Source organism: Monopterus albus, unplaced genomic scaffold (assembly GCF_001952655.1).
Source record: "Monopterus albus unplaced genomic scaffold, M_albus_1.0 scaffold367.1, whole genome shotgun sequence".
Taxonomy (NCBI): domain Eukaryota; kingdom Metazoa; phylum Chordata; class Actinopteri; order Synbranchiformes; family Synbranchidae; genus Monopterus; species Monopterus albus.
The window spans coordinates 69200-95261 of NW_018128247.1; the positions used below are offsets into that span (position 1 = coordinate 69200).

Sequence of the window (26062 nt, forward strand, 5' to 3'; positions counted from 1 at the left end):
ACTTCATGAGCTTCTTTACAAATAAAATCACAGCTATTAGAGAAAAAATGATTAGGATCCTTCCAATAACTCTCACAGATGTGTCATCAAGTACAATGGCTTTAGAAACATCTGTCAGACCTCATTTATACTTGGACTACTTCTCTCCCACGAACGAAACAAGCTGTTTGACACAGAAAAAAAATGCGTGATGCAACTGTGGCCTCGTGCAACAGCACTTCAAGCAACTCACCGCCAAAGCTTCGGGAGATACTTTGATAGGTGTTCTCCAAGCAACTGTGGGGGGGAAAGATACCAAAGTCAAAGCAGTTTGATTTACAGGCATATATGTACAGTATGTATATAGGGGATTGGATTGTGTAGACATTGGCCATATTGTAATCATTTAGACAACAACCGACTTGGCCTTTAAGGAAAAAAAGCCCCAGTTCTACCATAGCTCATTCACTTCAGCAGCCTCGCTCTCAGCAACACTCTCCCATAGGAACTTTTCACACAGTGCCCAGCGTTGTGTTTAGGAGGTGCGCTCCTGTTCCTGACACATAAATCTGTGCACAATAATTCGCCCACAAAAGAGTTTTTCTTTTTCATCCACTTCTTCCCATCATAGTAAGGTAGAAACAAGCTACAAGTTCATTTTCATCTAACCAAGCTGTCCTCCATACCGGGCAGTCTGGTCTTAATGTGCAGCTGGCTGTGAGACGGCAGAGCAGGGACCCTCTCCCATGGTGAGACCAGCTTATGTTGATGCTAATGTGATTGTGGCTTACTGTCTACCTTACTGTGGTTGGAAACTGCGTCATACGTGCTTTTACTACATTTTGTTTGACTTTTTGTTCTGGGATCTTCAAAATGAAATGAAATGTCATCGTTGCTGCTACACCCCTCATGGCACTCTGTAAATTGAATCGTGGGTAGTAGACTACCATATGGACAAAGGGTGTACACGCTGTCAAAAATTGTACTTGTTTATGAAAATATTTAAACATTCCCAGCCATATCGTATGTATATAAGGGCTGTGACCGTTTAGTTGCATTTGGCAACTACTTTTAGCAACATTTTATAACTAGGTGAACAAGTGTGACTTGCAAATATGCTCCCCATTTATTTTATTTAACAATCATTGTGTATCTTGAAAGATCAGAAGGGAGCAACAGTTGGAGAGTGTGTGTGTTTGTGTCTTTGCGTGGCTATTGCAAGGCTAGGTTAAATCATAATAGCAATGCGAGCTGAAGACGATTCTGCGGGTGATGTCATCTGCTTGTGTCCAGTCCAGAAGTTCGCCTGAGGCTCAAGACCAGCTTTAGCTGTCCCGGTAATCCAATTCAAGTTGATATATTTCAAAGTTACAGCCTATTTAAGATGATTCTCCCTTTTTGTTTGCTTGGTTAGAAGTTCCATGCTGTTCTAGTAGTCACGTGTAGAGGGCCAGACGTATTTTGCGCATACCCTCCTGGGGAGGTTGATGGACCACCAGGGACTCCTATGAAGGTGCCGGGGCCTTTGGCAGCTATTGAAGTGGAGGGGCCCCTGGGGACTCCTGTGGAGGTTCTGGGGCCTCTTGAAGAGGTAGAAGGGCCTCTGGATACTCCTGTGAAGGCACTAGGGCATCTGTGTGCTCCTGAATAGGTGCTACGTTTTCATCAGTGTGTGCGTGTTTTTTTTTTTTCCTTTCGCAATGTCTGAATTATCAAAGAGGCTGAAAAGTGTCATCTAAACAGAATGTATGAATAACAGGTTCGATAACTGCTTTGTTTTGGCCATGAAGCTTCACAAAGCCAAATATTTTACCAACTTGTGTAAAGAACCTATCAGCTATCATAACCTATCCTTATCCAGAGGTGTATGATAATTTAACCTTCTTTATTTCATCACTGTTTGCCAATTATCCTATTATAACACAATTCAATATCCAACACAACGGTCTGTTTTGATTACAATCTACAGCTGTACATACCCAGCAGGTTCTGGACCAGCTGTGGGTTAGGAACCAGTGGTTCAGCATGTGTGTAGATGGAGTATCTGCTGTGGTGAATCTGTCTCAGTGCTTCAAAATTGCCCAGCAGTATATCACACAGCCACTGGGCATTAACACATGGAATCTTCCACTCCTTGGCCTTCTCATATTTAAGCCCGCTGGGTCTGAAAAGAGATCAGTAAGACAATCCATTTATAAAGGCCATTTATATCTTTGATTCAACACTGTGCCTGCTAAAACACAGGCCAATATGGCTGGGTGGCAGAAAACACTCTTTACCGATGGTGCAAATTCTACCATTTACTACAGGACTCAGATTTAGAAGTGCTTTATCACCGATTCTGCAGTGAGGCCTCACTGAATAAAAGCCTGAGACATGTGCACACAGGTTGTTGTGATGCTGGGAACATCATGTTTGCCCAGTTGAGATGTTCAAGTGTGGAATCAGTTTGACTATAATTCTCAGAACACACTTTCAAATCTGGTAGGTAGCTTATCCTACAAAACTGTTTTTCAGTGATACGTGCATCTCGGTGATTAAGTTTTTAGGCCATTTATATCTTTGATTCTTATAAAATAAGAATGTCAATGTTCCAGTCATCTGCTTTAGTCCCTTCTGCTGGTTGAAAATGAATCACAAAGCTTAAAAACATGTGTTTTCACTGCAAATTAATAATGTCATACAAAATTACAATGCATGTACTATTTAAAAGAAGCTTACTCTTTACAGATGAGGACTGTGTTACTGCGACACAGATATCCAGTGTATCTGGCACCAGCCAGGTAGGCCATCAGCTTCAGGTCATCTCTGTCAGCATCCACAAAACCTGTCACTGATATGATCTGAGAGGAAAGACAGTGATCAGAGAGTACACAGATGGCAGGCAAATGTCAGAAACACAATGGACAAAGACTGATCATTACATTTTAATCATTTAAACCTCTCTCAAAGTGTATGAGTAATAATTCTAAGTGAGTGTGGGGCTTCTCTAAGGCTGTGTCACTGATGCTCTGTGACTTCCATGAAGAGGATCTCTGAGTGATGAAGTAGAGTCTGTCCACTTCGATGACATTAGAGCTGCAGCGGTGTTTACCAGTGATACTCCATCGGCTTGGGAAAGCCAACCTTCACTGAGCTGGTAGTTGTAAGAGCCACTTAGGTACATATTTGTATTTGGGTATGCATCACATCGTATTTCATATGTAATTTAAGTTCATACAACTGACCATGTGCATCCTAAATGATGTATTATATAGGTGGCCAATCTTAAAAGTTTTTACATTTGTGTTGTAACTGCTCTGTGCTGGCCAAGGGGGTATCCTCATACATGTATTAACAGGTTAGCCTGATAACTTTGCTGATCATTACAATGAGTGTGGATTCTTTCTGATGTGCCTGTCGCCCATCTATGCAAGTGGAATTTATAACAGCTGACATATTTTGAGAACTGCATTAACTGATGTCTAGCCTGTGCAATAATGTGAACAGTGAAATATATGCTTTGGAATTAGAATGTTTAACTGAAAAGATATCATAAGGACATATACTACAATTGCTAACCTAATTGTTGTACTTAATCATTTGCTGAAATGTGTTAAATGCTATTTGTAGGAAAAGACAAAGAAATGCTGTTATATTGCACAGAACAAAGTGGAGAATGTCAAACTCACTGTAAATGTAATACAAATACTGTGGACAAGCTAAGAAGAAAAACTCCATAATAATGGTAATACAGCTAGGGTTGGGTACCGCGCTCAGTACTTTTAAGGGTAAGACCGAATTATGGTGGAACTACTGACTGCTGATCCATGTTAAATCAAACCATGCCAAATTTCACTGCCTAGACTAGGAGCACATCTGGGTGAGTGAAACCATACGGCAATACCCCACAATTTGTTGAAGCACAACACACAGTCAGGGCAAAGGCGAGCCAAAGGGGGTCTCGAGTGCGGTCACACTTTCATAACTTGATGCAGACAGCGCTCTCTGTAATGCAAAATGCAATCACACCTAACTCAAGGAAACACCTGGTCAAACACAAAATATATCTAAAGCTGAAGACTGTACTGTAATTGATAGCTGGAAAGCCAATTCCACCACAGCAGCTGCAGCTTATGTTAGCACCACATCTGCTTTCCTTCATTAATACAAGAAGTAGCCAGCCATGAGCAATGTAGGTGCAAATACTACAGAGATGGGAAACAAACTGTATGTATATATACATATATATCTATCAGTAGATTTATTCTTGTCTTTGATTTTACTTTATTATTCGATTTTTATTTTAATCAATGCACATTGGGGCCACCAGTGATCAGGATCTGTGTCACTGGACCAGTTGAAGCAAGTATCATCCTGACCACCAGGGGTAGCAGTGAGTAAGCTGCTGCTTGCCGCACCAGAAGGAGAAAAAGATGCAACCTCCACTAGGAAAGCCACATAACGGTGCCATTTGTGCTTTACTGGAGGTGTTTTTCAAACACTGTGGTCTACTTTTTCCAGGAAAAAGACTTTAGTGGTGGTTACTAAGTGGTAGGTTGTGCATCCAGTTTGTTTCCCATCTCTGTAAAAATGTTGTGTCCGTACTGTTTATATGAGATGTATCCACAAATGTCTCAGTCCTAAACAGGGATAGTATTGCCTTTGTCCCGCAGTATTTGCAAATTGTCTGTCAGTTTCCTTTATGCCCATGTCACTTTTTTCAAACAGAAAAACTGAAATGCTGCTACACAACGGGTCTAAATGTTGATGATGTAGCACCCGCTATGTAGGTTTCAAATAATGTGACTTAACAGTTATACTGGCAGAATAATCATAGGTAATATCCTGATAGATACCATCACAGTCCCACAACATTAGAGAACATTTTCTCTCCGATACTGCAAAATTACAAATAGTTACATCCCTACTAGGCAGCAGCAGAAAAGTGGGCCAAAAGCTGGACTGTGACTGAAACGGGCTATCGACTTTGTATCATGTAGTCTTGCCAAGGTTTTATGCAATAAATCAAATTGGTAATGGACCAGGCTGTGGCGCAACTAAAAGTTGTGGTGATGTCATAAGACATTTTCAAACACTGTATACCTGCATTCAACTGCTACCTCTGCCCCTGAACTTGTGAATGCATCTTTTTTTGCTGAAAAGGCTAAATTTAATTCGATGGCTCACATATCAAAACTAAAGACTTGCAGAATCAGAGGCCTTAAGAATGTCCATGGTGAAATGGCCACTGCAGCCTTATTGTGGAGCAGGACCGGTTGCTGGTTAGAATTCTTTAGGTTCCCGGTCAGTACACTTCTCTGTGAAGTGTACTGACGTAGAAATTCCAAGTTTTTTGTATGTGTGTGTGTGAGAGGGAGAAAAAGTGTGTGTGTGTTTCTTAATCCCCATGAAGTAAACCAACACAGTTCAGGCTGGTAAGAAACAAAAACAGTAGTTGAACCTACGTGCTGAGAGCAGGGTTTGGCTCCAGGAGGGAAGGCAAAAGGCAGATGTAACGTACGATGAGGAGGAACCATCCTCTTCCTTTTCAGTACAGTGTTGAGCCAGTGAGCTGTTACACAGCGCCTCCCCTCTCTGAGTGCCTGCCAGAAAATCCACCATACACATCAACAATACTGACAAACAACAGTGGTTAAAGTAATTCAGAGCACAGTAGCTTGACATTTTTTTCTGCTGATCACCAGATTCGGCCTTCTCCTCACTTTATGGATTCAGATTTCACACAGCTTTCCTTTCCTTTCATTCTCCTGTCAATTTGTTTCTTTTGTTACCTGTTTATCTGCCTGTTTTACTGCCCATTTAGATGTGTTATTGCTCATCTACTTCATATTTCATTTGTATTATGTGGCATTCATGTGGACGGCAAAGAAAGAATTTCATTGTACAGGGAAACACTTTTCCTAACTGTGCATATGACAAACACTTTGACCTTTGACCTATCTTCAATAGCCCTCTCTGTTGCACGAGGCCTGGTTTCTCTGAGCTCATACATGGATAAGAAACAGACTTGCATTGCACGAGTATTTACTACAGTTGTATGTGTTGTATGTGACGGCTCACAGCCTTACCTGGACATACATGTTGCTTACTTGGCTCTCACACAGTAGGTGTGTGCAGCGGTTGGTCAGAGTGGAGTCCACCACACCTCCACATGCCTGGATGACCTGAGGAAGGAGTTTACAATGTTTTACCTTTTGTCTTTGATGCTAAAACATAATTTGAATTAGGTTAAAAAACAACTCTTTGTATAATGCAATACAGCAGCAAACTCCAGCCTCCAAAACTATCAGTGTGATCAGTTTTAAAAAAACTGAACAATAACCTTAATGAAGGTGGATTTATTGCAGGATTGTTGGATTAGACTGACTTAGCTAAGTGTCCCTGATAAACTGACAACAGACTGTCACACTAGCTGTGGGATTAAATAGTTACAGAAATATCAGTGTTAAATCTTTATCAATATTAAAATTTTGTTCATACAATATAATGTATTTTAATCATGAGGTTTCATATCTAGAATACAGATCACAGTACAGATGTAGGCATTCAGCGTGTCCCTCTCTGCCACAATCAGTGGCCACTTGCACTGCGACTGTCATTTGTCCCGCAGCCTGGCATGTGTTACAGTATAATGTCTGTAGGTGGCGCTCAGCCTACAATCACAGGTACAGAACCCCCTGCACACACACAAGGTTGCTATACGAACGCCTACTTTAGATTAGATTAGATTAAACTTTGTCATTACCCATGTACAAGTACAAGGCAACGAGATGCAGTTTAGCATCTAACCAGAAGTGCAGAATGCACAGTATCTACAGTGTGAATGAAGCCCTACATTTTTCTATAAACACAGCAGACATAGAAACATTTTAGGAGATGCGTGATATAGGAGGGGTCATTTAAATAAATAGCACAGTGGTCCACAGCTGATAAACCTCCGTTCTATCCTATAGTATGGGCTCTGGTTTTTTAAAGACCCCAAACCTTCAGTATTTTAGCTGATGAATTTTTATGTCCACCACAAAGTCAATACAGTTACAGGGTTATGACAGCAGCTGTGTGATAAATCACCTTTAAAATGAGTGTTTCCAAAGAATTGTCTACTTCTCTGCAGCAAACTGTACATGGTGTTCACTACTGTATGCTGGTAATTATGGTGCTGTGTTAACCATGTTTAATGCAGTAGATCTTTGGCTAGAGACATGAAACCCAGCGTAACAGATTATAAGCAGTACCTGTATGATAAAAATACTGTATGGTCTGACAATTCAGAACCCTGTACACCAACAGGTGGACGGTATAGTAGGCTTTGTGACATCTGGTGGCCAAAGGGAGAACTGCAGGTCGGAATTTATGGGACCCATGCATGAAATGTCATAGTTTGTCTAATTTGCTAATAGCTTGTTATTAATTTAAACGTAAGCTTTCAGTATTACCTACTCTTGTAAAAACAGTATATGCTGTTCTGCTGCTGTACACGTTGTGTCTGCAGACTGTTTGCAAAATGTGCACAATAAAACGTTACGTAGTTTGGTCAACCAACCAACATGTTTTGTTCACTTACAATCTGACAGGCATCAACTTGGTTGCAACACGTCCTACAGGAGAAACTCCTGATACTCCTCTGTATTTAGGCCAGTTGCTGGGGTCAAGGCAATTACTATCAGTATTCCTAAGACTCAGGGTTTGTAAGGGGCCGTGTCAAAAGTCCAGGGGCCGGGCCCTAAAGTGGATGAGGACTCCTATGCAGAGAAAGAGGGGGTGGTGCAGAGTCTGTGTGTGTGAGAGAGGAAGAACTGTGTGTGTTTTACAGACAAAACTAGCTAATCCTCTGATCAGCATGATATTTGCCATGGTCCATACAGAGCAAGGAAGAGAGAGCACTCGGTCTGATACAAGGCATCTCTGTGCTAATACAAACATGGCAGAATTATATTCATGTGAGACTGAAATTGCACAGGGATATAAATCACACTCACAAAATGATTTATCGTACAGTCCTGCAGGCTGCCCAGCAGCAAATCAAATTATATGCATAGAAGCTGGTTAAAACTAGCTCCACCTTTACCAACTGCAATATTAAATATAATGTACAAAATAATGCATCAGAAATTACAATACAAAAATATGATATACAGGACAGTGAAATGTGCCATTCTGCATAAAGACTTTTTAATTTTAGTACTTTAAGTATGTTTTGGTGCCAATACTTTTGTACTTTTATGTAACATTTTGAATGCAGGACTTTTACTTGCAACAGTATTTTTACACTTTACTGCTACTTTTAATTAAGTAAAGTATCTGAGTACTTCTTCCACTACTGGTTGAAAATGTACAACCCCAAATCAGAAAAAGTTGGGACAGCATGTAAAATCTAAATTAAAGCTTAATATAGTGATGCGTAAATCATCCGCGCCCTGTATCATATTGAAAACAACACAGCAGCACATTAGTTGATGTGATACCTCATCAATTTTACTGTCTCAACTTTTTCTTATTAGGGGTTGTATACTGTCACCTGATACGCCCCTTTATCAGAAATCAGTTTGTGATTGGACATGTCAGATGATGGAGCAGAGGAAAGGACACCTCATGTTAATAATGTGTTTATTGAGTCCTTTCTAACCACGCATCCTTCACATCTTTTCCTTGCATCTCAGATGGGTGGGACTAAAACACAAGGAAAAGATGCAAGTGAGGGAAACAATGGTGCTTAAGAGACATATGAGATGTACCCATGGAATACATAAGGCAGAGAGCTAGTCTTGACATGATAGTGACCTTGATATCAGAATGGGGGAAGACAGTGGGCGAGAACCATGGTGCCTAGAATAACCATCTTGAAATGCAGTGTGCAATTTATGCACATGGCACTGCTGTAACTTAAATATTTATTTAAATCTTCTGTATCATTAGAAATGCTTTCCTGTACAGCAGACAGATAGCCGTTTGTACCAAAGTTAAGAAGTGAAACCATGTATGCAGGATGTATATTCAGGGTAAGTCCATTAAACCGTTGCTACATTTTTATTTTCAGCTTGTCCAAATATCATTTGCTCTCAAGAATCACAGTATTTTATCTGGCACATCAAGTGGATTACCACAGAGCACTTGTACTTTTGCTCATGAATGCAGTAATATTTGCAGTAGTGCAATTACTTCAAGCCTGAAATACAGATACTAGGGTTGATAATCAGGGATGACTGTAAATGGGAATCAATAATGAGCATGTCTGTTCATATCATAGTGTTAGCCACTTTCTAAACATTATCACAAGCCGTGGTGTGGAAGCACATTAAGTCGATTCAATTTGAATAAATATCAAACAGCTGCAGGTGCATTACTGCAGTGTCAAACATTGTTTACTTTGTCCTTAATGCGTAGGCAGTCAACAGAAGCACACAGTACCAAACAGGACACAGAAAGGCAGAAAGCAACCAAAAAATATTTAGACGCCATGAACATTAAACCAGTTGACAACAGGTAGAAAGCTCTGGGAGCGAAGCACAGTACATTTGGAAAATGAGTGGGGGAAAGGGGACTACACATTAAGCCCTGCTGGTAAATGCTCCCGGCTTCACGAGAGCCTTGGGTCAGTGGTGCTCCAAGTCAGAATTGTGCCGGGGGGCTTGGGCCCCTTTATATTTGCTTGCAAATCTAGTTTTATTTGTGCTTTTCACTATAATGACAAATTTTCTGAGTGAGTGATTATCTTACCCTCTTCCATGTGGCCAGGAGTTGTTTGTCAGCCATCTGTTCTGGGTAGTCAGCAATAGCAAAAATGCAACCCAACAGGAAGGCATCCTGTGGAACTGAAAAATCAGAGGTTACATAGCTTATTCTACAAATAATCAAGATATTTTCCTTGTACCTGAACCTGGAACTCAGTTTTAAACAAACAAAAGAAGAAGATGATGATAAAATCATACCTTTAATCCTATAAACATTCCCTAACCCTTAGGTCAGTTAGAACCATTGCTTTATTTTAAGAATGTCAAATGTCAGAATAATAGAGAAAGATTTATCTCAGCCTTTATTTCTTTCATCACTTGCCCACTGACACATAATGTAGTGCCAGACAGCAATCATCCTGATGAAACATCTTGAAAATCTTTTGACAAGTCTAAAATGTAGTTTTGCTGACTTTCCCGTATGAGAAATTAATAAATTCACCCGTAACACTCTTAATTTCTATTTCAATGTTTTCAGTGTACTTTCTGGACAACGGCAGATAGTGGACCCTCTGATATGAAATGGTTATAACGTCACCAAACCTGCCTTGAACATCAACAATTCTCAAAAGAGATGCAAACGTCACCCACTAGTTGATACTATACAGTATCTGTGTAACTGTATAGATTATATAGCCCAGTGTTTATATCCACACATTATGGTGCTACTGCTCTAACACCAGCCACATTATAAACATGAGCATTAAAGCCAACGGTGGATCAAATATGATGGTGTGTTTTGGATCATCAGCCAGAGCTACAGTGAAGTCACAAGTTTCCAAATAAATTTAAACTTTGTTTTTCACAACGTCTGACATTTAACCCCATTAACATTCCCTGTCTTAGGTCAGTTAGGATCACTGCTTTATTTTAAGAATGTGAAATGTCAGAATAAGAGTAGAGCCTTCATTTCTTTGATCATAATTCCCATTTTGCACAGCTTTGGAAGTCTGCTTTTGGTCAATGTGCATTTGGACAGGACCCATTTGTGTCCTGAATGTGTTGCAGCATCGGAATTGGAGTGTTTATTTTGAACAAAGAATAAAATTGATGAGGTATCACATCAAATAATGAGCTGTTGTATTGCTTTCAATGTAATACAGGACACAGATGATTTATACATCACTCGTTTCAGTTTTCATTTTGATTTTACAGCCCCCCCCCTATGTGTCTGTGCAGATTCTCAGTCATCCAGGTCATAGTAAACTGAAAAAACTTTTCTAGGTCGAAGACGTTTCACCTCTCATCCAAGAGGCTTCATCAGTTCTGACTGACTGGTGTTGAGCTGGAGATATTTATCCCCCTCGGTGGTGTTTCAGTCCTTTGATGGCCAACAGATGCCCAAATCCACTAACAACCATCAATCCTAAGTCACTCAGTCGTTAAGGGACATTCTTAAATGTGATCTATACTACTGTTAATAGGAAAACAAACAAAAAGAAAAGCCTGAAAACACTGCAGTACTGGTACTGGAAACTTATGGCAGGCTTTGTCACTATTTTGACTTTTAAAGTAAGTTAAGTAGAGGTACAGTATTATCAACCAAACTGGGGTTCTTCAACCAGTGCCTTGAAAATAGAGTTGATTAAGTCAGAGTTCAGTATTCACAGGGTCAGACAACAAATCTAAACAGGCTGGAATCCACAAACCGCTGTGGCTGGCCAAGTAACAACTGAATCATTAACACTGATCAACAACCAAAACTGTAAACACAACTAAGAAATGGTATGTCACAGTTTGCTGGTCACCTACTGCAGCTGTATGCAAGGCTCCAACTTACAACTAAACTGAAATCAACACATTTCTTCAACAGCTGTGAAAAATATTGAACTGCTCCAACAATCACTATTATAGCTGAAAACATATGGTGAATATAAATACAATTTGAGGTGGAATGAATAAAATGAAAAAGACCAAAATCTAACAATGTAATCTTAACTGTACTTTCAAACTTCCCAACTCTGAGGCATTCAGTGTGAAAAAAAGAAAGAATATATTTTAAAAATGGCTCACAGATACAGTATATTGTTTTTTTTTAAGCTATATTATGTTAAAACATAGCAGAGCATCATCATCATCATCTGACTGACAAAGAGAAAACAAAATGATGGCGTGTATGAAAACAAGAGCGACAACACAACATTCAGAGTTCTGCTGTGTTGGAGGCTCTCATCATCAATTTCCTTAAGCTCAGCCAACTTGTGCTGTTCTCGAGTATAAAAGAGTTATGACAAGGTGCAACCGGCCTCACTGTCATTCCCTGGCAATGGCCTTAACCTGAAGTGCTCCGGAATATCCTGTAATGACACTTGCCCACGATAATTACACAACGTGCTTGCTAGCAACAACACTTCATTGATCACCGGCCGACTCCACCAAGCCAAGCGCCTGTCATGTCGTTTATATTTCTTTGATTTGTACTAATCTCATTGTGTGTAATTTATGCACTGAGCTGTCACTGCGATAGACAGGACACACTCAGAAATCATTTTAAAGGCTGTAACAAACACCTACAGCAAACATTATGTAAGACCATGAAAAATTAAGGCCTGTTATTCAGAGCACAGAATGGAATGACTTTAAGACATTAACATGCACTGACACCATAAAAAATATAACAAAATCAAAATAAAACCTACTTAAAGTACAAAAAGTAAAAGTAGGCTACTCATTGTGCAGAATGGCACATTTATATTATTGGATGCATTATTGTGTTCATCATATTTAATGCTGCAGCAGGTAGAAGGTGGTGCTCATTTTAATTAGCACATTTTTCCTATTTTTATTTTAATTTGAACTTTATATAGACCTACTTAAAATTTCAAGTACTTTACATGCTGCTAGGTAGCAGTTAGCTTAAGTGCATGTTTCATTAGCAGCTCAGCAGGTAACAGGCAGGAATCAGATGTTTGACAGTGCACTGGAGTAAAAGCCAAAATATAGTTCCCTCATTTTTTTTTTCTTCACTGAATCGAAAAAACGACACTGAGGAAAATGTCAGGGCTTCTCAACACAGCTCAGGACTGATGGTTGTTAGTGGATTTGGGCAGACAACTCCAGTTCCCTCAGAATGTTGCTAAGACCTCTCTTATGCCTGACAGTGCTGGTGTCTGAGGTAAAGAACGTAGTCATGCTGGAACTTACAGTGCCGTGGGAAGAAGCAAATGGAGGAGGCTTTTGAGCGGAAGAGGGAGAAATATGACAGTCAAGTCAACAACTGCCATAGACAAGGTTGGAAGGGAAAGTGCTTGCCTGTACAGATTGGGTGCAGGGGTTTTGCAGGACAATTTCTCTGTAGAGCCTATGCTGCACTCGGCATTACAGGCGAGAGGAGCAGTGCCATCTATTGCAGCACAGAGGCGGCAGAGAGAGCCTCTAGATGGCTCTGGGTAAAGAGGGCGGATCCGTGGTCGAGTGCTGCTGGGACACAAGCTGAGGCTTGATCAACCTCAGCTGGATTGCCTGAGCGAAGGTGCCTGATGTTTGAAAGACCCGAAACACCCGATGACCTCGGGTAATATCACCGATGATGTGCCCTAGCTATACATCAGAAGATGTCATTTCAATAAATAAATAAAGAGAATTGATTCTGAATTGAAATGTGGCACCAAGAATCAGAATCAAATTAATTGTGAGGTTGCCAAAATGTCTCACTCCTACTGGTGATGTTGGGAAACAACTAAACAACCAACATCTTCCCCCCATTAGAAGAGGTAATGTTACTAACCCAGTGAGCAAAGAGAGTCTGTGGAGTGCTATCAGCCACTGAACCCTGTCCCATCAGCGCAATTTCTTATTTCATGATGAAAGACATGACACCAGTGAGAACAGTGGAAACACCAAGTTTGAAAAGCTAATGAAAGTGGCTGGCTTCCAGCGTAGAGCTGCAGGATGAAGCGTTCAAAACCACAGCTGCCTTGACTTTAAGGAGAATGCAGCTTTACTTTGTCACTGCTGCTGACCTGTAGCGTAGCTGCACAGTAGAGCCTTACGTGAGCTTAAAGCCATAAATGTTAGACGACTGTGTTGAGTGCAGAGCATGTCAAGTTAATGACTCAAAAACAAATTGTTTAGAAGCAATAATAAGCTTTGATTTCTCTCAACTCAATCCAAAGCTGCACATTACCCTTGAACCTAAAATGAAAAGTTATGCTGTAGAGTTTTCTTGTAAACATAACATTCAGTAGTACTCACCATAACACATTATATTGTAACTTTGTGGTCTAACAAACTTCAACACTGATGGCATTACAAGCATATACCGAGAATTAGCAATTATCAATGAGTACAAAAGAAATATATTGTAATAATGTTTTTGACTCAGTAATTTTTAAGTTTGCATCAATGTGTTCGACCACTACAAAACAGTATGACCTGGAGTGAGCATGACCAGCCGTCACACCTACTCTGCCTGTACTCACTTTCTTGTCCTGGCTCATGTCCAAACAGCTGGGAGATGTGCGGAGGGTGCTGGAGCGGAGGCTGCAGCGTCGTTTGCTGCTGCTGTCGCAGGGCCTGCTGGTTCTGATGCTGCAGAGCCTGCTGCTGCTGATTCTGCGCCTGCTGCTGTTGCTGCTGCTGCTGCTGAATCTGCTGCATGTGTTGCTGCTGCTGCAGGAAATGCTGATGCTGTTGATGTAATTGCTGTTGATTCTGCTGTTGCTGTAACATCTGCATACGATGCTGCTGTTGGAATTGCTGGAGCTGTTGCTGCAGCACCTGTTGCTGCTGCAGCTGCTGGAAACCAGGCCGTATTAGCTGCTGGGACCCCACTTGATGCTGGGAGAACGCATGCTGCTGCTGTTGCTGCGAAAACATCTGCTGATGTTGAATTTGCTGCTGTTGTAGCAGAAACTGCTGCTGCTGCTGGGGCAACTGTGGGAAACCTTGTTGTTGTACAACCTGTGACTGCTGCTGCTGTTGATGCTGCTGTTGCTGTTGTTGTTGGTGGTGGTGATGTACCTGCAGCATCTGATGCTGCTGTTGCTGCTGCTGCTGGAGGTGCATCATGGGATGCTGCGGTTGTTGTGGTAAATGTTGATGTTGTTGCTGGGGCGTCTGGGGGGACTGGTGCTGCTCGTGGTGCTGCTGCTGCTGCTGCTCCGCTGTGAGGGGATGACCTGCCAGTTTGGACTGACTGAACAGAAGAGGGTTTGTACTGTTAGGTGTCTGTGCATGACTCTGATTGGGCTGCTGCTCTAATGGCTTCATCTGAATGGCTGTCAGATTTTGGATAATCTGCAAAAGAAAATGACAAAAAAAGAAAGAAAAGAATTAAAACAAAGAGAAAACCCTGACATATGAGTAATTCTGTGCTGCGGTCATCACTATTCCACATTAACAGACAGAATGGCGTTAGTTATGACAGTGCTACAGAGAGGGAAAATGCTGTTGTAAATGTGTTTGTTACATGTGTTGCGTTGGCGGGTCGATTGGCCGGCTGCATGTCAGAGTTGGTAATGTTACGAAGGGTTCTAGCAGCTGGGCTCCACCCAGGGATGCCCTCTGGAACAGATGTACCTAAAAATCAGAAAGAGGTTAAACCTTTATCGACAAGGTATTCTTCTGTTTTGAAAAGAAACTATAAATTAAAAATTAGACTTCAGAAAGATGTTCCTCTTTTCTAGAATCTCAACCTGCAGAGCATTTTCTGTGTTAAGATTCAGCATATTTGGTAAGAATTAATGGAAACACAATCCAAGTGAACCACCCTGATGCAGTTGCTTACAAAACAAAACCAACAAATGTAAGAATTAAGGTGGTAATATTAAACTGAGGTTAGAGTATGAGCTGTATGGACTAGGGAATAAATATAATTTTAAATAATAAAGTTCTAAACTAAAAGCATAAAGTGAAAAATGACATTTTTTTCCTAAACAGTGTGATCAGCAGGGTTATTAACTTCATCTAGACAATGCATCGGTGTTAAAGAGAACAAAATGATCCACTTTTAGATTCTAAATATTCTCTAAATCTTTCCTATGTTAGGGCCCCAATACACTATGCAAACTTGGGCTGGCCCAAATTGAGCTGAGTCTTGAGAAAACCAGTTAATTATGTAATTATCAACCCAAACGGTGGTCTGGCTCTAAGACTGATGATCCATATAGAGCTGAATCAACCTACTTGTACAAAAGACTCATCAGAATATGGCATGAGCATACAGAACACACTGGTCGAAATGACACTGGTAGCATCACTAATGAATAAGGTTTATCTGAAAACAACACTGGGCCAGCAAATGGCCAAAGCTAGTTTCTGCTGTATTTTCCAAACATTAGTGGTTAAAGGTAGATGACGTTTCCATTATACCATTTCGACTCAGCAGACATTCACTGCACAGTGTGACATGCCTCAAACCTGAGACCACAGAGTGACCTGTCAGTCACTGGTACCACACAGTGAAAAAGGCCCTTTAGTGTACTAACATACTGACCATGCTGTGTGCTGTGACTGATGGCAGCAGCAGTAGAACGGGCCTCTGGATGCATGGCTCCTCCACTACCAGGTACAGGAGGAACAGTAGCACTAAGGTTGATCAACCCACTGCCTGTTGATGACGCTGGGTCTTTGATGCCAGGAGGCCCACCCCGCCGTCTGGCTGTGCCGGTTGGAATAGGGGGTGGGGGCGTGACGACTTCAGCAGGTGTCCAGTTGAGGTTAGTGCCCTCCTTCTCTGTGGAGGAGTCATCGTCAGAGTCATCAAACATGCGCTCGCAGTGGCGCTCAGGTTTGTGGGGGGACGCTGGAGAGAGAGAGTTCAGTTTTTTGGGTCCTGGTCGTCTGCGAGGGCTGGACTCCTCACCAGAAGAGCCACCACTGGACAGGTGGGACTGCCGGGGGCTGCTACTTCCATCTGAATGGGAGCGCTGGTCATATGACTCTGCTTCACTCTCCTCCTCGTTCTCAGGCTCCACATATGTGAGTCTGGGGTGATAAAGAGCCTCATCCTTCCTGTTTTTGCCTGTAATTGAAGAAAAGAAGAAAGTGCTGGAAATAAATTTGTCATTTTACTTTCTAGTGCACTCTTGCAATGAAGTAAAAGCACTTTTCAGAAACCAACGGTGATGCAACGGTGGGCTTGCCCATATTTTATATAGTCATATAGTCAATGGTTATTAGCCACAACCACTGCAGACTGTGATGTCTTGTATAATCTTCATTAATTCAAATTCATATCAATGTATTTGTATAGCACCAATTCACAACAGCTGTTTTAGGGCACTTAACATAATCAGGCCTAGACGTTACACTATTGTAAAAGAAAAACCCAACAAATCCCCCTTGAGCAAACACTTGGCAACAGTGGAGAGGAAAAACTCACTTTAATGGAAGAAATCTATACAACTATAACAAACATAACACTATACAGTAATACAATCCCACCCCATATAATCAGTTAGCACACAATTAAACCTGGTCTGATTAGCAGAGATGGCATCCATCCTACTTTGGATGGTGCCGCTCTGGTGGACAGACACCCTCTCTACCTTTATTTAAATGAGCCAGATATATATGAGGGGGGGGGGAGGCAATCTTCAATCGTCAACTCTTCTCATCAAATCTTGATGCTTCTTTCCTGAATAACACCAAAAATAGTAGAGGCTGAAAGTGATATTTGCCAATCAACCATGTTGCGGCATGTGTTATCGTCAAGTCCTACACTGTCGCCTTTAAAGTCTTTAATTTCTTCACGGCAATAACATGGCAGATGTAGAGTAGCACTGAGCGGGACAGACTTTGATGGAAAATGATGTGGGCTTCATAGAGATGAAAACATTTTGCAGAAAACCTGGTCTGATTAGCAGAGATAGCATCCATCCCACTTTGGATGGTGCTGCTGTGGTGGACAGACACCCTCTCTACCTTTAAGATTAGACTTAAGACTTTCCTTTTTGATAAAGCTTATAGTTAGGGCTGGATCAGGTGACCCTGAGCCTTCCCTTAGTTATGCTGCTATAGGCCTAGGCTGCTGGGGGGCCCATGATGCCCCATGAAGAGTCCCTCTTCTCTTTCTCCATCCATCTATATGCCACCATTACACATCACTAACTGTGTGTCCTCTCTCTCTCTCCCTGTACCTTCCTGCAGTCTGCCCTGGCTCTGGAGCTCTACATCTCTGATGAGCAGTCACTGCCACATCAACCTGACCAGTGTTTGCTCGTTTGTTGTTGTGTTTTGTTGCTTTTCACTTCTCTCATTTGCATATACACCATCCTGCAGAACATGCCACATTTCCATCGTATGAAGATGTGAGATTGACTGATAGTTTTACCAGTGAAGGCCTCGCACTCTGTTGGAGTTGCTGGAACTACAGAAAAATAGTTGTGTTACCTCATAAAAGATCTTTGGGTAACAGCAGACACCATGTTGTCCGTTTATCCACCAGTGGCAGCAAAGTCTCAAACTAGACAACACCAAGTTTCATTCTGTCCTGTCATCAACTTAGGTTACAGAGTTAATATTAGTTAGCGACAGCTGGTATGACCCCGCTGGTTATCATTTTAACCAGAAAGAGCGACCTGAACTATTTCCACACTGAACTTTGCTAACAAGACTGATACCCGTCAGCCCCTGGTCTTAAACAAACATGGATCCAGACGACCAACGTACTGTTAGTGTTGTCTCTTGGTCAGCTCTCTGCTCTGCCTATTTTCAGTGCAGCTAGCAGTACCAAAGTGAAACGTATTGTTTGTCTTTTTTTTGTTCTACCCACTCATTTACTCAGTAAGTTTCACATGACGCCTGTGGAGTGTGTGTGCCTGAAGCCTGTGAGGGTGCTGCTGGGACCGTTGAAAATCTGTAGCTTTGAAAACCATGTTTCAATTGCAGTTTATATCACAGCCTTTGCCAATTTCAAAATGACATTCTGTTAAATCGCAATTTCAATTTGATAGCGACTGAAAGTCACTTTTGGCTTTTCCCATTTAGGGGTCACCACAGTGAATCGTCACACTGACGACTCGCATGTTGACATTTGGCACATGTTTTACGCCGGATGCCCTTCCTGACACAACCCTGATTTGAACCCGGGGTGCAGCGGTCTCACCGCTGCGCCTTAACCACCAGCCTACCAGGGACGGAATGATAGCGACTAAAGTCCTAAAACTCAGCACATCATATAATTAAATTGCAATATAGGCCAACACAACTATGCAACTAAAAAGTAAACAAATGCATAAATACAGCATGTTGAGAGCGCCAACGTTACCTTTAACAGAATCTATTATCCAGTCGGGGGTAACGATCTTGACGCTAGGGTGCTTCAGAGCACACTCAAACTTGGCCTGGAAAGAAAATGCAACCAAAAATATATATTGTACAGCTTGATGTACCTGCAAGGATGAATAGGACAATATTGTCTGTTGCAAAGGTACATGTAGAAAATGTTAACATTACAAGTTTGTATAAAACAAACAAACAACAAAAACCTTAGCTAACATCAGGTCAGTTCTCGTTCTCGTAGTGAAAACCAGTAATTCTATGAGAGCAATTCAAGTGAAATGATGAAAATTACACACAGATCGTGCACTTACCCCCTTTGGTTCCTTCACCACCACGTGGGTGACTTTCTTGTTGAAGTTAAGCTGACATTCTCCTCCGTAAAAGGTTATATAAGCCCACAAAGCATTAAGGTCATCTGGAAGCTGTGTACAACCACATACACATTTACAGAAATACATGCACAATAATAGGCACACGATGCTGAACTAGTTATCTCAGTCAAAAGTAAGAACTGTTGACGTCACCTCAAGATACAAGGCCTGAAACTCCAGTTTTCCAAATAATGCAAACTGAGTAAGACAACATCAAGCACACTATTTCAAAGCAATCCACCTCTTCACTGCAGAATAATTCAAATGACCTCTATTGTGTGGACATATCTGTCATAATATGTACATATAGAAATTTTGGAAATACTAAAATGGATTTCTTGAGGATGACACTCAAAGACTTATACATACACTTACCCTGGGAAGACAAGCTGTCACACCAAAGAATATCTGTCCTGATTCTGGGGAAAATCCAGTCACTCTGTGTTGAGAGTTATGGGAATAAACAGCAAACGTAATGCCACTCTTAGGTGGCACTATGGTAAATTCCTCAAGCTCCATAATGATTTAGGTCAACAATTCCCCCAGAAAGCCCTTCTTTTAAATTCAGAAATTGTCATAAGTGTTCTGCTGTTATTACATATGTTGTTCTCACCAATGTGAGGTATTGTGGACTTGATGGTGGAAGGATACGGTAACAAGTCTCCACATCGAACTGAGAGGATCACCCAGGACGGCTAGAAAACATAAAGACAGCGATGAGTTCATTCTGTTTCCTCAGTTACACTAGCTCAAAGAGGCTCAAACTCACTGTCACTATTTGACTAAGGTAAAAAAAGAAATTCAAAATCAAAATTAGATATGAATTTAATTTTCTGACTTTACCAGTATATAAAGCTACATATTACCTAAAGTGAAATTTGAATTGTGCACTACAGTTGGGAAAGTACTAATAATAGATAACTCAACAATACATACTGTTTATAACACTGTTACCAGGAAAGCCAAAACAAAACAAACAAAAAAAAATCTGAGGACGCTGTGATACTGGGAACCTATGACAGGCATTTCTCACAATTTTGACTTTTTACAGACTTAACAGTTCACAAAATCTAAGGTAAGTAGAGGCAGGGCCTAAAATTAACACTCACTGGGTACATTTACCATTTGGTGAGTAAATCTCACACTGGCAGCTAAATGTCTGTCATAAATTTATCATGTAATAAAACAGTAACCTGAGAGTTTCTACTATAAGCACCCTGCTTTTGTCAGCCAAAACCATAGCCATTAAAAGGCAGAGCAGCAGTGGGCTTATGTGTGTGCATGTGCCACACAGACAGGTGATCAAACCTCATGGACGTGAAAAGAAGCAGGTAATTACAGTAAAGAGTGAAGAGTCTCAGGAGGAGCTTTAAGCATCAAATGGTTTCTTTGTTTAAGTGCAAAAACGGGGGCCTGAGAGTGTGCTCCAACTACCTGGGTATCACACTACTCAGGCTTTTCCCAGGGAGCATATGCCAGGGTGCAGGAAAGGAGGCTCTGACCAATTGTCAAATCTCAGGTTCAGGAGGAACAATGCAGATTTCATCCTGGTCATGGAACAATGGACCAACTCTTGGATCTTGAGAGTTTGCCCAACCAGTGTACATGTGCTTTGTGGATATGGATGTAGTTACATCATAAATGTTGCTTAAAACTGTGTTGTGCCAAAGGGAAGCCCTATGTCAACAGTGTCCAGAAGTCAACTGCTCTGGGCTCAGAGGCATCTGGGATGGACCATCGCACAGTGGAAATGGGTACTGTGGTCAAACCAATCAGGATTTCGGGTCTTTTTTGGAAGGAATGGACGCCGTGTGCTCCAGACCGAAGACAAAAAGACTATCCAGACTGTTACCAGCAACAAGTCCAAAAGCCAGGGTCTGTCATGGTCTGGGGTTGGGTCAGTGCCCTGGGAAAAGGTAACTTCCACTGTGATGGCTCCAATGATGCTGACCATGCATATTTCAACAAGACAATGCAAAACCTCACACTGCCACATTACCAAGGCCTGGCTGTGGAGGAAAAGCAGGGCTCGCAAAATCGCCTGTACGACGGCCCGGGGCTAACTTATCTTCCAGTCGGGCTACCAAATATAATCCAGCCCTGCCCGTTGGAATATCTCATAGGGACAGTGTTTCCACTACATAAATTTTTTCGTGGTGAGCCGCAACACCAAAAATCATCCCCGCGACTGCAGATTCTCAATGGCACGGTCGAGTAAAACGTAGTGGAGGAGACAAGGGGGTAGTGCAGCAGCGCCACGTCTTTAGTACAGAGAGGACACAGTCAGTCACACAGCTCCACAGCGTCTGTCGCGGTTCAGAACACTATTCAAAATCCCGTCCCTTCTCTCCCATAATCTTCCGTTAAATTACACTATATTTGTCTTAAATCGCTGTTAACATACATGGTGATTAGATTAACTCTTTTGGACTGCTGAACTGAACACGTCAGTTATCGGAGTAAAGGATTTAACGGTATATTTTCAGACCTGTGGAAATCACCAACAGTTATGTGTGTGTGAGGAGAGAAGAGAAGAGGAGCATGGATTTACGCACTGTATTTCAGTTCTGCTGAGCCAAAAACGACAGTTCAGGAGGACGAAGGGCCAGCTAAAGAAAAACAGACTACCAAAAAGCGGAAAACTCCTGAAAAATCAGGTTCTGCTGAGCCAAAAACGATAGTTCAGGAGGACGAAGGGCCAGCTAAAGAAAAACAGACTACCAAAAAGCGGAAAACTCCTGAAAGATCAGAGTATGAGGCGAAAAGGCAACGCAGCTTTTTGGTTTCATGGACAAAAGAATTTCTGTGGCTGGAACATGACAAGCATAATGACATAATGTTCTGCAAAGTGTGTCGTCAGTTTCCATAGTTTCCATTGACTTCTGACTCCGCAAGTGCTTTTGTTACTGGAAGCAGTAATTTTAGGAAAGACCCCATCAAAAGCCATGAGAACTCCCCGCATCACAAGAAGTGCGTTGGTGCTCTATGGAGATAAAATACTATCAAAAATGTGCTCACTCTTAGTCCATCAACAGCCATCTGCGAGAGAGGATTTTCCTGCATGAACCGAGTGAAGACCGCATATCGTACATCTCTACAGCCTGACACACTGAATGACTGCATGCAACTCTCCATAAATGGGGATTCAGTTGAATCTTTTTGCCCTGACAAGGCAGTTAGTTTCTGGAAAAGGTTCAAGACACATGGAACATAAAACCCCGACAAGAACAAAGAGCAGAGAAGTGGAGACTGATGCACAGGAGAAGGATGATGAAGAAGCTGCTATGCCCTCAACATCAAGTGCCATTTGTGACTTCAGTTGATATGTCAGATTCAATATGACACAGTTGCTGATTATTGATATTCTACATTAAAAATATTTTTCTTATTTTATTCAGGCTACTTAAATTCATTTCGGGCTAGTAAAAACCAAAGAGTACCTGCCCGAAGGGCTACCAGGGATTTTGAAATTTTGCAAGCCCTGAAAAGGGTGTGAGTGCTGGACTGGCCTGTCTGCAGTCCCCACCTGTCCTCAGTAGATAATGGGTGGTGTATTTTGAAATGCAAATTATGTCAACAAAGACTTGTTCGCAAGAAGAATGGGACAAAATGACATCTGACACACTGAATCACTTGGTGTCCTCAGTCCCTAAATGTCACTGGTGAAAGTGTTGTGAAAAGGAACAGCAACATCACACCATGGTAAATGCCTTACTGTCCCAAGTTTGGTTGGAATGTGTTGCAGCATCAAGACTGAAGTGAGTGTTTATTTTGAACAATGAATAAAGTTGGTGACCTATTGCATCAACTAATGTGCTGCTGTACTATTTTCAATGTGATACAGGGCACAGATGATTTACAGTTTTAATTTAGATTTTACACAAAATCCCACCTTTTTCCAATTTGGGGTTACAAGTATGAAAATGAGGGAAATAACCAGTGAAGGTGATTGTTTTTAATGATGCAAAGCCAAACCTGGGTTATTGAGAGCATACTGTGGCACAACCCTTACCTTGACAACAGGCAGGTCAAAAACCTCTCTTGACTCGCCCACCTCAGGGTTGTCACCATCTTCTGCTATAATGTGAGTAGCCAGAGCATTGTACGACACCTCCTTCCCTTTTCCTGCTTTCAGCAGCTGCACCACCTGAAAATCAGCAAAGGACTCCATCAAATTCTACTTCAGTTCAGTGACACCAACACTTTTCACAGAATCAAAAAGATCTATTGCACAACGTGAAAAGACAGTAAGCAAGTAACGATGTTCTCAAAAATACATTTTAACCACTTCTAGATTTTACTTTGCTAGCAATTCAGCACCACTAACATGCAATTTGTGTGAGATAAAGCAACTGCACAGTTCACAGCTGGGGTGCACCAATACCAATATTAGTATGAGGTATCGATACCACAGTCTAGCAACCTGTATTCATAAAAGTTGTCCAATACTACGCACCAATACCTTTTATATATACTGATGTATTGGTATCACATGTATTCACTCAGACCCTCCATGCCCCACTTTATTTCACTCTTATACACACACACACACACACACACACACACACACACACAAACACATGACGACAATCTGTCTGTGAACAGCTCCTCCTCTCTGTGTTTGCTTTTTTAATACAACGCTGTCAGTCACAGAGCTCCATCTCTTCTAATATGTTATTAGCAACCTAGTAAGGCTAGCAAAACTAACGTTAGAACACAGCTGTTGCCAAGGTCAGCATGCTGTACATAGCTTGGATGAATATGGACCAGTGCTACTGAGGCAGCAAGAGAGGGTCGGGAAGAATACATAGCTTGGATGAATATGGACTGCTCTGCAAATGGATAAATGCTAGTTCATAAACTTTTGACACTGAATGATGGTGAATGTTTGCCTCCTAAGTCCAAGGGAATATCAAAAAACATGTGGGAAAGCTGATCAGTCCAATCAGTGTGATTAGCGATCATTGTAAATATTTATTGGTTTCAACCAGTGCTGCTGAGGCAGCAAGAGAGGGTCGGGAAGAGAGAGCTGTAGGAGGAAGGCAGCAGCTAACATGCTGCTGTGGGAGAGGCAGTGCAGGAGGTACAGCTCAGATGAACAGCACTATAGCATTACTATATTTAATTAAATTTAAAAAAAGTCTGACCAAGATCAGATCACAGTTGTATGTAAATTGTGTAGGAGAACCGTTCAGACCAAAACCGGGAATACAATGAATCTGTTTAACATCTGAGCTGCTTCCATACACTGGAGCATGCAGCATGTCAGCCAGGTCCCTCTTCTGCAAAATCTCAAGAAATAACCCACTGCTCCTTAATACCTCAAAGACTAAGGAGGTCACTGTCGACTTCAGGAGGAAGAAAACTGACATCTTGCCACTGTATATCAGCGGGGACCGTGTGGAGACGGTGCCAGCCTTCCGCTTTCTAGGAGTCTGACCTGGGGCGTGAATACCTCTGAACTCCTTAAAAAGGCCCAGTAGAGACTGTACTTCCTACGGGTGAAGAGGAACATCTCCCAGAGGCTGCTGGTGTCCTATCAGTGCTCCACTGCACCTTACATACTGCATGAGAGAGGTATGTAGTTTATTTTGCTTTTCTAGCAGTTAACCTTTTTATATGGTCTTATTTCATATATGTTTTTTTTTTTAATTGCTGTACTGACTGGAGGTCACTCTCCCCAGTTCTTCCTGAGCAGACGGAGCTGGGAGCCCCGAAGGCCAACTGTAGAAACAAACCGGTCCATGGAGTTTGCTGCCAGGAAGGTGACCAGGGTCATCTCTCCAGTGTACCACTCTGAAAGCAGTGAGCTGAAAAACTGCTGGAGAGTCAGTGCCTACAGACCAGATGGACACATCTTCATGTCAGTCCTCTGTCGATTTTCCAGAGAGTCTGCACAGTGTGCACAGATGCAGAGGGAGAAGTGGAAGCACACTTATTCCTGCCCCTATTTCTGCCCCTTCTGCATTTACATGGTTCACCACTCACTTTTGGATTTGCAGGCCTGAAGTGATGCCTCTAAGGCACAGGGACATTGGAACTCTTTTTCCTCCTCAGAGCTGGCCTGAGCATCTGGCAGGGCTAGTGGTGCCCCAGGTAGCGTCTTGCGCTGGGGCCCATGCAGACATACTGCATCAGGAGGATAATTATTATCTATGTATTATTTTTATTCAAACAATTTATTTGTGCATTTATCTATTTATGAAATCATTTAACTTCTCCATACTCAACTATGAGAGGCAGAGAGAGGAACTAAGTCAACACAATAAGTAGTAGCCTCTGTAACATTAGTAGAGTAATATGTGCAAATTCTGAATGCAAAAGCTCCAACCAGCTAACAGCCAATTTTCATGGAGGTGCACACTCAGAATAAAATTAAATAATTAATAGCTTTATTTTATCTTGATAGTAACAATAATTATTTAATAATGTGCATTAAAAAAATAATGTGATTTTAACAAGAGTTTTTATTAGGTTCCTACAGATTTATGGGGAAATATTTTCCCCCAGACTGAACAGGCTTGTCAGGACCCATGTTCAGTTGACCGGAGCTGACAGGCTGAACCCAGCAGGGGAACAGAAAATAGGTGAATGGATTATGGTAGTGTTAATACTGGATTTTACTGGCCAGTTGTGGTGCATTTACAGCCATTTTACCAACCATTTGTTGATGTGTGTAGTTGTTTGCAAAAGTTGATTTCAAGTGGGAGCTCTCATCATCATCACAAAGTCTGACTCTGAACTACAACCTGA

At 41.6% G+C, this 26062-nt stretch overlaps 1 protein-coding gene across 1 annotated transcript in view; it reads right to left on the reverse strand.

Annotated features, from left to right (window-relative positions):
* The window catches only part of paxip1 (PAX interacting (with transcription-activation domain) protein 1), a 37858-nt gene that overhangs the window by 8241 nt on the left and 3555 nt on the right, over positions 1–26062 (reverse strand). The window contains exons 2-15 of the mRNA XM_020585473.1: positions 23322–23456; positions 19961–20004; positions 19685–19748; positions 19250–19360; positions 18925–19000; positions 16150–16677; positions 15124–15233; positions 14135–14951; positions 9700–9794; positions 6051–6146; positions 5427–5564; positions 2701–2822; positions 1959–2143; positions 233–276 (exon numbers count right to left, since the gene is read on the reverse strand). Coding sequence (XP_020441129.1) covers positions 233–276; positions 1959–2143; positions 2701–2822; positions 5427–5564; positions 6051–6146; positions 9700–9794; positions 14135–14951; positions 15124–15233; positions 16150–16677; positions 18925–19000; positions 19250–19360; positions 19685–19748; positions 19961–20004; positions 23322–23456 — 2565 coding nt within the window. The remainder of the gene's footprint in view (positions 1–232; positions 277–1958; positions 2144–2700; positions 2823–5426; positions 5565–6050; positions 6147–9699; positions 9795–14134; positions 14952–15123; positions 15234–16149; positions 16678–18924; positions 19001–19249; positions 19361–19684; positions 19749–19960; positions 20005–23321; positions 23457–26062) is intronic.